A 10321-nucleotide genomic window follows, 5' to 3' on the forward strand; every position below is an offset into this window, starting at 1 on the left:
CACTAGAAGTCTGTATTATCCGCAGAAGGTATATGCATAATTATCTTCTGTTCGAAACGAATAAAGTGTTAAATATGGCGTGCAGACGAACGTATCGGAAATCTCGTACGGCTTCGTTTTAACATAAAAATGAACGCATTCTTATTGATTCCTCGAAAAGATTTTTTGAAAAGGTGTCTTTCGGGTAATCCTAAATCGTTCCATCCATATTCCATACATTTAATACGTAGATCAAGTTACGAAATAACTGGTGTCTTATCGAATATTTAATTATTTCTTATCGCGTGTATATACATATATGTATATTTAGTTGATGAAGAAGAAAGAAATCAATATCAAATAGATCATGGCTGATCCAACGATACAAACATTCTGTTGTCATCATTCTAACAGTACAGATATGGCAATTGTAATAATGCAAGAATTCAATACAGATTTGTACAATACTGTTTGTATGATCTCTTCTTCTATAGGTATCCTAGGTGCAATGTATCAGGTAAGGGAAATCTTTTAGTAAAATCTTATAAATCACTGATGAAATTGCTTTGTAGATACTTCCAAGAGAAACATCTAGTCATTCTCATAGGTGGCAAAGCTTATATGTATCTAGAGGAAGAGAGATCATCGTATGGCTTGCAATTGCAGACCTCTTAGCCTCGTTAGGTAATTACATTTGTTTTCTAATACTGAAAAAATATGAAATAGATAAAAGACAAAGAAAGTCACTTTTCTCCTCTCAATTTGAATTTTTTACTAGGTGTATTTATTAGATCGGCGATATGGATGAATTTTAAATCCATAATGCCAATGCAAGATGATACATCAAGTGTTGTCTTTTGCGCACTTTTGTCGGTAAAATAATTGTATTATAAAATTCACCGCATTAGTAACCTGTATTCGTTTCAATCTTTTGTCATATTAATATCAAAAAAAAAATTATCAGGCTTGGATACAGTATTTTTATATGGCAACATGGATCTGGACTCTTTGCTACGCCATTGACATGAAACTGTTACTAGGAGACAGATCTGGACATTCTACTTGTTACCATGTCTTTGCATGGATATGTCCAGCAATTTTGACTACATTTGGCTTAACAATCTTATATATACCAGATGCAAAGTTAGTTTTTGTTTCGATTTAATGGCATGCCACGATGTTACCCATTGTTATTTCTTTAAAGTATCACGACACTTTTCTTTTCCCAGTTGTCACAATTTGACATCATTATCCACTGTTACATTACGTATTCTGCCAAACTATTGTGCTACTTATGCGCTATTAGCAGCGGTCATGATAGTCAATCCTGTGTTATATTTCGCGTCGACGCGAGATCTTCAAACTGCTGTCACTTGTAGTTTGGCACAAATAACAAGCAGAGAAAGGAAATTGGTGCAAGCGATAAAGCTCAAATTTGCATTGACTAATTTTGTTTATTATGTATGCTGGTTACCGAATTTAATTAACGGGATTTTGTTATGGACTTTATGGTTCCAGCTACCAGTCAAAATTATCATTACTCTTTGGTACATAATGGTATGTATATTTTTTAAGGCCAATGTGACAAGTTCAACTCATGAGAATATTTTATTGATAGGCTGTAACAAATCCCCTTCAAGCTTTCTTCAATGCTCTTGTTTACAAAAGATGGAGTAAGAGAGAAAAGTTTCGATTGGAATGCTGTCAGAAGTTAGTGAAAGGAGACAAAAATACCCGATTATCAGAATCATCGCCCTTACTGGATCCCAAATTTGGCTGTCCCCCACATACGAGTATTAACGGATCTTCTTCGGTCTGAGAACTGTGATACTGAAAATTCCTCTTTCAATCGTAGTAATACGATCAATCCACTGCCTTATATGCTTTAAAGAAAGCTATATTTTTAATATTTATATATTTTTCAAGTTTCAAGGAGATAATGTGCTCGATAGCCCATTTTATGATGAAGATTGCTTAAGGGAAAAATATACCGGAAGAATCACTATTTGTATAGAAATATTGTATACATAAAAAAATTCTTTCTTTACATATAAACTTACGTTTAGAATAAGATTTTCCTTAGAGATTAGAGATTATAGTTATTTCCTTATAGCGATAAAAGAGCTTTATGGAAAATTGATTGTTCGTACTAATTTGGTAAATACATTTGTTAATTGTTATAAATGTTAAAAGATTTTATTTTTTACATATATAAGAAGAACGCACCTATATAGAGTAGTACTGTTTAATGAGTGTAACCTTTTTTCATATATCTAATATTTTCATGTTGCAGTTCTGTCTGAATAAATTACAGAGTGTTAAGCATCACTGAACGTTGCACGAGTACATCATATGCTAATATAACTATTTTGATTTAAAAAACATGATAATTTGTTGATCGTCGTTTTTATTACGGTTAATAAAGAGCACCATTAAAGAATACATATCTACAAAACATAATACACGTAGAATTTTCAAAAGAGATGTCTTGATTTTTTTGATTAACAAATTTTATTCCTGCAACAACCCTTCTCCTTTTAATAAAAAAAATTCTTATGTACATCGCTATTAACAAATGATCGAATACTCCTTTTTCTAGAGATTTACATATACATTTTATAAAGAGTACCAAGACTATGTTTTTCGGTAACGAATTGTATTTACGTGTAGCACCAAAATCTCTGTGTGAATATAAGGAATATAATAACTAATACAAAATTTGTTCGTTCATACTAACGCACAAAGCTTGAATGCTTGCTGTATGTAAAAACGAAATCTTCTATAGCCTTAAAAATATAAATCATTATAAGAGCATAAACTGTCAAAATACTGTAAGATTTATATGCAAGATTGATTAATCTATTTTTAAAATAATTATCCTTTTATCTTTAAAGGAAGAGGAACTAACGTGCGTCGTTCAACTTAAAATCCACTAACATTTTAAGAACATTAGTCTTGGATTGCATATGTTCATCACATTATCCAACTCATCTTCTTAGTACATTATGTATAGCAATTTTCATTTTCTTTATACTTTCTTCGAAAAATATATTCGATTTTAATAAAATAAGTTTTATGTAATGCTATATATTACCGACTAATCCTAGCTATACATAATAAGACTGATCGTATATAAAAGTTTTTCGACTCTACGAGTAACGAACCGAATGCTTTGTATAAATCAATTAAAAATTCTATAATAAATACTGCCAAGTATAAACATTTGAAATGTAAGAGCGCCTCAAAGAATCTGTAGTAATCGTTATATATGTCTGGAGTAAACTTGCAAAGGTTTGTGCGAAATAAATGAAATTATTATTTGAAACTTGGCTGCTAAAAATCTACAATTTCGTCAAACGGCCACTCACTTTCCAATATCTACATTGCATTTCATTCGTTGATTTTTAAGACATACGTATTGCATTCCAATCACACTTTTTTACGATATGTCATAAATTGTTTACCTATCGCGTATAAAATACTTTTCTCATCTTTTATATTTTTGCAAGCAAGAGACACTTACGTTCACAGAAGATATAAGAAATGTACTGAATTACAGAAATACTTGGCAGTTGAATAATTTAAGTAATACGCTATATTGAACGCGAAACAATACATATGCTCTGTACATCCTTATATAATATATATAAGTCGTCTAATATAGTCGCCTCAAAATTACAATTATATCTTAGAATAGAAACGAATACTTTTATAATCTCATAAACATTAGAAAGAGTATGAAGTTAAAGCACTTGAAAATTATTGTTTTCGTTTGTACGGTTTGCTATTATGCATTATATAAACGAGAGCTTTGTATTTTATTTACAGTGATATTATTATCTGTTTCTTTCAACTGCAATAATTTTTTTATTATTTTTATGAAACCCGAAATTATTAAACTTATCACGAGTGTGTAGAATAAAGTGAAATAATATCGCAATAGAAAATTACTTTTTCAAAAGAATTCTTATAAACGTAGAAAATATACATGTGCATTTTATAATAAATTTGATACTATACACGTGTGTTCTAAACGTGTTGCGAAAAGCAAATAAATATATTAAATCTTATGGATACGAACTCACTCCTTTTTCAATTGCTATATTTAAAAGTAAAATAATTAGGTTTATCATTACGCAATTTGGCACTTGGAATACGCGATGTCGTTTTATAAAAAATTAAGAAAACATACACAATGTTAAACAGAATATTTACCTTAAAACACTTAAAGCGCAAAGTATATTACGTAAAAAAGAAATGACTTGATGTCGAACCTAGCGTCTGTCATCAAGATGAAAAATTCGAAGCTCCTCGTGTCAAAGAGGTGATCTCACGAACGATCATCTCAGCAATCTTCCATGCTAACTCCTCTTTGGCCTAATTATATCGATTTTAATTTAGATTCACACACACAAAAAAATTAGAAGTCATGCGTTAAATGTCACATAAACATTACTGATAAGCGTGAAATTTACCTTATCCTGCTCCATATTTACAAGCCTTTTTACAGCACGTGTTAATCGAGATTCTAAAATTATTTTGAAACGATTATATCAATTCACGTTGTACATTCAAGGTAACTGATCGAAATAACTCACCGTATTTTCTTTGAGGGTCGGGGTCTATCTCAGTAACGAATCTGCCTAGCGAATCAATATAACCGACGCTCAAACTATAAAATAAACAAGATATATCTTGAAATATTTATATTGCACAGCATTTTTGTTTTATAATTACCTATATTTGTTACGTTTCCATAAGGAATCTGGATCGTAAAGTTGTCTGGTGTCAATGTTCATACCACCAGTAATTTTTTTATTATTGTTCAATTTATTTCCTTCATTCCCTGCCTGCAGGGTATTCTGCATATTGATACTAACAGAACTGACCTCACTACTACAATCAGAACCTACAGATATTTAAAAATTTTGTTGAAATCATTTTATTTTTATCTCACTATCGATTACATAGAGTATGATAAATGTAAACCAACACACACCTGCTCTTTTTAGCCTAGGATGTAAATTCGAACATGGACTGCTTTGTATAGTACTGATTAATTCTGATAAGTATTTGTAATATAACTGAGATGATAAGAAAGTAGGTAGATAATACTGGAAAAGAATTTTCTGTTATCTAAAGTTGAAGCCACTGAATCTTATTGATAGCAATGGTTCCGAAGGAGTGCTAGCATTTTTTGTTACTTTAACACAGTATCTTTACCTTATTCAGAAAATTATATACAATTCTACAAGGTTTATCAAAACAATCGGGTTGTGGCCCTCCTCCATCTTCGCGACAAATGTTCTGTTCGACTTGGAAACGAATTTTATCGCTAAAACCAAGGGGCATCGTTGCTTGTAAGCTAAAATACCTGTAATGATTTCAACAATGATAATATCAATGACCTCGTTATTGATCTATTTAGAAAATCATAAAAGAAGGAAACTGTTAGGTAAATCAGTACTTGTCGTAAATAATTAGAGCATCAGTTTGCGCTTCCTCAGGATCTGCAGTATCCTTTTTTTCTAATAAATTTTGTTTATAGCTCATGACTGACATCCAAAAGTCTAATAATTCACGTTTATTTTCAAGTTCCATAAACTCCATAAAATAAAAGAATGCCGTTTCATTGTACAATATATCTGCTAACTGTACATTGCCACTTGTAAGAACATCAATCTGATGTTTGCAGTGAAATTCACTTCGTAAAAAGTTATTAATGTGTCTAGAAAGAATTGCATTTAAATTCCAAAATATAAATAATATAAGCATTTCACAGTTCTTATACTCACTCATTTTCTAATATTTGATATACAATCTTTTGAACAGCTGATAGGCACTGCAACATAGGCTCAATGTTTTCACAGGTAAGAACTTTCTCCATTTTTATTTTCAGGTCCTCGGGGATTTGATTCGTACCCAAAGTATCCTTAGTAATATACCTTTTATGAATTCTTAACACATCTTGCCTAATGGTAGTCATATTTCTTCTTCTGCAGTTGTGATTTGATTGTCGCATTTTGCTTATGGTTTGACTAGTCTTTGGCATGTCGTTGCAATTTGATTTCACATCATTACTATTTACATATTCGTCGAATAGTAGTTTCTTACTTTCATGACTATTTATATTATTCTGTGCCACATCACATTGGAAATTTTCATTGTTGTCTATCGAATTAGAAATACTATTTGTATTCTTTACACAGTTTAAGCATTCGATATTCTCCGTCGTATTTTCTAATACATTATACGAACTGCACAGGCATTCCACTTCCAGCCAAAACTTAATAAGTGCTATACAATTCTGTGTTTCCATAAACTGAATGAAATAACCTAGAGCACCTTTGTCTGCAAGTATCTGTGGAAGTGTCTTAGAAAGCTGAGAGTTGAAGGAACATATTTCTTCCGTTTCGCCATTCAAAATTTCATCCTCCTCTTCCTCCTCAAGGCTGCACAATGCATCTGTTGATGTTTGAATCGAAGAGCCACTATTGAATACATCCCCGAATGATTTCCCAGAGCTCGTTGATTTTGTGGGAGAAGTTTGGAAAGATCTGGGTCTGTCTTTTTGTCCTGCAATTACAAACCCGGCAAATGTTATTAATACGTATACACTTGAAAAATATTTTGATTTTCGGTGAAGACGCGAAACATGCGGAGGAAAGCAGAGTTTAAAGATTGGAAAGACGAAGACATAAATATTTTGCGTTTAGGTTAACTACGATGTAATTATCGAGCAACCCTTTCATCAGTGAAACATCAAAACATATTTACCAGGTTTTTTAAAAAACTGGAACATTGTTTACGTCACAACGAAACATGATAAACGACGCGATATAATATTCAGAGGAGTAGATAATAATGTTTCGATGCCTGGCGCAAAACTTTTATTTTGTAATGGGCGAAAATTATGCGTGGGTTCCTTTCGAACACGATACCAAGCACTAAGCACTGAATTAGGAAAACGACACGGTGAACTTCCTCGGTTGTGCGTATAAAACAGCACATGACATTTCAACCAGTCTTCATTACTGTCATCGTGGTTCCATTCAGGATCTCTATATCGATACCAATCGAAGCATATCCGCGGCATTTGTTGATTCGACGTCGCACATTAAAAAACGATCGTGAATCAAAACATCGAAAGACACATCGATGACACCGAACTTGCGTAATCGATCGTTTTTATTTCTAGTATCATCCTAACGCCTCTTTGCTGCCATGTTGCTCATTCGTAGAAAGTTTATATTCATCGGGTCACGATTATTTCCTGCGGTTTCACAATAATGGATAAAGTCACAATCAAAAATATCCGCGTAGCGCATCCTAACGCGCATTACTATCGTTACGACTTTATGACCTGTGCGTACAACTACCGTAATAAATTTGTAATTTACCATAACAAATTTCTAACTATGTCGCAGTAATTTTCATTTACAGTATACACCGTTCATCTTATACGTACCGTGTTATTCGCGTATCGTAAATTAAGGAACATTGACATCTTTGCAATATTTTCCCGTGTAACGTAAAAATTACTATGTTTATGTTTATTTTAAATATTCTACAGTAATAATTAACGGCAATGATTAATCATTACGAACCAATCTTTTATTTACTTACGTATATCTATAGTATTAGGGAAAAATCCTGGGGAAAGTCCCGATGAACTACAGATGAAAAGCAATGGAAAAATGGGAAATTCCGATGGACCATATACTTGTAGCCCTTTTTGATATTAGATAATTGAAAAAAGTGTATTTGACCACGAGTCATCCAAAAATCTGTGGAACAAGACCGTGGAATAAAAGGCAGTCGTTAGTCAGTTGCGAAACTAAAGTTTGAGAGTTGCAGTAGCGAGGGAGTTACGAGGGAGTAACAAGTGAGTAGCGAGACAGTTGCGAGTGAATCGCGAGGGAGTTACGACCTATAGAGATCATTAACCAGTGATTTTTACAATAATAAATATAATATAGTAATATTGTAATATACTATATTATAAAATACAGTTTGCAATGTTAAATACTATACTCTGCCCAATGGTTTCTCATCAAATACTTCTTTCAGAGCTACACTTTCTTTGCTCATTTCCTTTTCGATGTATTATCTTCGTTTTACCTTGAAATATTTTTGCAAAGAGTGTACGATTTGATACCCGCCGATAGTATTCCGTTTTATCAATGTGTCCCCTAATTTAATTGCGTTAACTTTGGACAACGTTACGCGACCGATATAAAAGGAATCCCACCATCCGCTGTAGCAAGATCTTTATTTGTCCTCTTTATACGCGTATACCGTTCCCGCGAGGCTGTGGGAGACGTTTAGAGTAGCGTTTTAATATTTAAATCGGAATTGCTTTGCATTCTCGCGTGTGCACGCTTTCCTGGTATATCGGTACACGATGAGGCCAATGTCCGGCCACTGTGCTCGAGGCTCTCATGACCGTTCGGCGACAAAGAATACCGGTTTCTCGGTGTACTGACCACTATATCAAGGTAGAGCATCGGTATAACGCCGTCTTTTAACCGGACCCCGGTCAGTCTCAATCCCGTCGACGATCCTCGTGCATTTTTCCATTGCTTCGTGGCCCATCGAAGCAAAACGGTCCTCTTCGTCATGTATCCGCGTTACGGCCTCCTCCTCGTGTTCGCTTATCACGTTGTGACTGGTCTGTCCTTACCGACGACGACCTATGATCAACGACAAACCGGTGATCTAAACGTGCAAGTCCACCTGAAGGATGTGCAAGTGGTGGCGTTGTTGGACCCGGAGATGCTTGACGATTACACGGTAAAACGATGACTATCGGTCGCGATGTTCCCGCTGGGATGTTAATGTACCTCGATAAGCGGTACAGTCAGATGACGCGATAACAAGAACTATTATTATCATCGTTGACTTTTATCTTTACTGACGATGTGATAAATATGTTGCATCTAGACTTAAGAGATTTACGATAGTACGTGGTAACATTGATTTAAAGTAAAGGGTGGAGGAGTAAAGGATAAGGGAGTCGTAAAAAATATTTAAGCAAATCTTCGCGCTTTTAGGATATGAAGAAAGTAGTGTTAAGTAAATTAACACGATCTTGAATTACAGGAATACGATTACTTCTACGATTACGCCGACTTTACGTTGAAACCGATCGTCAAGCCCACCACCAGTACTACAACTACCACCGAAACAGTTCCATTAGAGCAAATCGATGTCTCCGAAACACCCGATTCTTCCTCTCAAAATTCGACATTTCCTTCGATCAGCGAGCCAAATATAAATTCTACCATGGAAAACGCGGAAATTCTTCTACCAGTGGCCGATGAGAAAACAAACGAAACCTTAGCTAGTTCATCAACTGAAAGTTTAGAAAATTCAACTAGTGACGGCAGTATACTAAGAATGAGGTTAAGTGACAAAATTGGGAATCCGTTTGAGGATAAGAAGGAAAATCCAACGAAGCACGATAACTTGGAATCATCCACGGAGAATCCGTCCAAAAGACTGTCTAGAAAACGGTGCAAATTAGGATATTCACCGGATGGCAAGGGTCGTTGTCGTCGTTTGAGTCAACGAAAATTATCGTTAATTCCGTAAGTACTACGAAAGCAGGAAACATTAAAATGTATATTTCATCCAATAGAAAATTGGCGAATTTAATTAGTCAAACTAATTAACGAGGTTACAAACTGTGAAATTAAAATTGTATATAAAGTTGCAATAAGAGTTTGAAGATATAAACATGAGATATAAAAAAAAAAAAAACATTTCAAACGAACAGTAGATTTGAATCCTCTTCGTTTTCTTTTCTTATTCTTTTCTTCTTGTAGATTGACGATGAGATTACCATCAAAACTTTTAGACGATCTAAGGCGCAGCGCAAGGAATTTGGCGCAGGAGGAAGACGATCGAATGCAGTTAAACTGAGCCGTGCCATGAATATTCGATGAATCCTGTGCGATTGTGCGGAGTTGCCTCATGTTCCTCATGTGACTTAAGTCGAATTTACATTGTTTCATATTGGAAGAACACGGTAGATGAACACTTGCTTTCATCCGCGGATGAAACGAGGATGAAAGCAGTGTTGCAACAAGTGTAAAACGAAACACACAAAGCGAAAGAGTGTAAATTCGGCTTTATGTTAAGTTACGTATGTCCCATCTTACATTTCTATTCGGCCATAATTTCCTTAGTCGCTGTATATAATAATATATATAAGAAACAATTATACTTAACAGGGTTATAAAATTGTTGTAATAAATAAATTTATGTATGCATATTGAATGATTTATTTCATTTAAATGTTGAATAAAACATCCTGTAGAATAATTTCTCAAATTATAAG

The 10321-nt window shown here is 33.9% G+C and overlaps 3 protein-coding genes across 5 annotated transcripts; 2 read left to right on the forward strand and 1 right to left on the reverse strand.

Annotated features, from left to right (window-relative positions):
- Positions 1-346: 346 nt before the first annotated feature.
- On the forward strand, positions 347-2419 carry LOC117156239 (G-protein coupled receptor 143). Its single transcript, XM_033333098.2, has 6 exons — positions 347-496; positions 552-663; positions 758-852; positions 944-1122; positions 1209-1536; positions 1598-2419. The coding sequence occupies exons 1-6, from the start codon at positions 347-349 to the stop codon at positions 1796-1798; spliced, it is 1065 nt and encodes a 354-aa protein (XP_033188989.1). The 3' UTR covers positions 1799-2419.
- Positions 2209-8582, reverse strand: pkaap (A-kinase anchoring protein pkaap). 2 transcript variants are annotated; one of them, XM_033333089.2, is made up of 9 exons: positions 8466-8582; positions 5775-6555; positions 5447-5707; positions 5203-5353; positions 4979-5093; positions 4717-4888; positions 4578-4651; positions 4455-4507; positions 2209-4356 (listed from the first exon to the last, which is right to left on the reverse strand). In XM_033333089.2, the coding sequence occupies exons 2-9, from the start codon at positions 6296-6298 to the stop codon at positions 4267-4269; spliced, it is 1440 nt and encodes a 479-aa protein (XP_033188980.1). In that variant the 5' UTR covers positions 6299-6555; positions 8466-8582; the 3' UTR covers positions 2209-4266. The 2 variants fall into 2 exon arrangements, with proteins under 2 accessions (XP_033188980.1, XP_033188979.1); XM_033333088.2 differs by lacking the exon at positions 8466-8582 and adding an exon at positions 6757-7420.
- Positions 7879-10260, forward strand: LOC117156248 (uncharacterized). 2 transcript variants are annotated; one of them, XM_033333113.2, is made up of 3 exons: positions 7879-8772; positions 9082-9569; positions 9807-10260. In XM_033333113.2, the coding sequence occupies exons 1-3, from the start codon at positions 8599-8601 to the stop codon at positions 9901-9903; spliced, it is 759 nt and encodes a 252-aa protein (XP_033189004.1). In that variant the 5' UTR covers positions 7879-8598; the 3' UTR covers positions 9904-10260. The 2 variants fall into 2 exon arrangements, with proteins under 2 accessions (XP_033189004.1, XP_076480250.1); XM_076624135.1 differs by having other exon boundaries at positions 7879-8477.
- The last annotated feature ends 61 nt before the right edge of the window (positions 10261-10321 follow it).

This window comes from Bombus vancouverensis, chromosome 14 (assembly GCF_051014615.1).
Source record: "Bombus vancouverensis nearcticus chromosome 14, iyBomVanc1_principal, whole genome shotgun sequence".
Classification (NCBI taxonomy): Eukaryota; Metazoa; Arthropoda; class Insecta; order Hymenoptera; family Apidae; genus Bombus; species Bombus vancouverensis.

Excerpts from the sequence above, each read along its gene's own strand:
- LOC117156248 (XM_033333113.2), top strand. The coding sequence starts at position 8,599 with ATGTATCCGCGTTACGGCCTCCTCCTCGTGTTCGCTTATCACGTTGTG. Across the intron at positions 8,773-9,081 it reads AGATGCTTGACGATTACACG|GAATACGATTACTTCTACGA; the intron begins GTAAAACGATGA and ends CTTGAATTACAG. Across the intron at positions 9,570-9,806 it reads CGAAAATTATCGTTAATTCC|ATTGACGATGAGATTACCAT; the intron begins GTAAGTACTACG and ends TTCTTCTTGTAG.
- pkaap (XM_033333088.2), bottom strand. The coding sequence starts at position 6,781 with ATGTTCCAGTTTTTTAAAAAACCTG. Across the intron at positions 6,556-6,756 it reads CCAGTTTTTTAAAAAACCTG|GACAAAAAGACAGACCCAGA; the intron begins GTAAATATGTTT and ends TTGTAATTGCAG. Across the intron at positions 4,508-4,577 it reads CGACCCTCAAAGAAAATACG|AATCTCGATTAACACGTGCT; the intron begins GTGAGTTATTTC and ends AAATAATTTTAG.
- LOC117156239 (XM_033333098.2), top strand. The coding sequence starts at position 347 with ATGGCTGATCCAACGATACAAACATTCTGTTGTCATCATTCTAACAGT. Across the intron at positions 497-551 it reads TCCTAGGTGCAATGTATCAG|ATACTTCCAAGAGAAACATC; the intron begins GTAAGGGAAATC and ends ATTGCTTTGTAG. Across the intron at positions 853-943 it reads TCTTTTGCGCACTTTTGTCG|GCTTGGATACAGTATTTTTA; the intron begins GTAAAATAATTG and ends AAAAATTATCAG.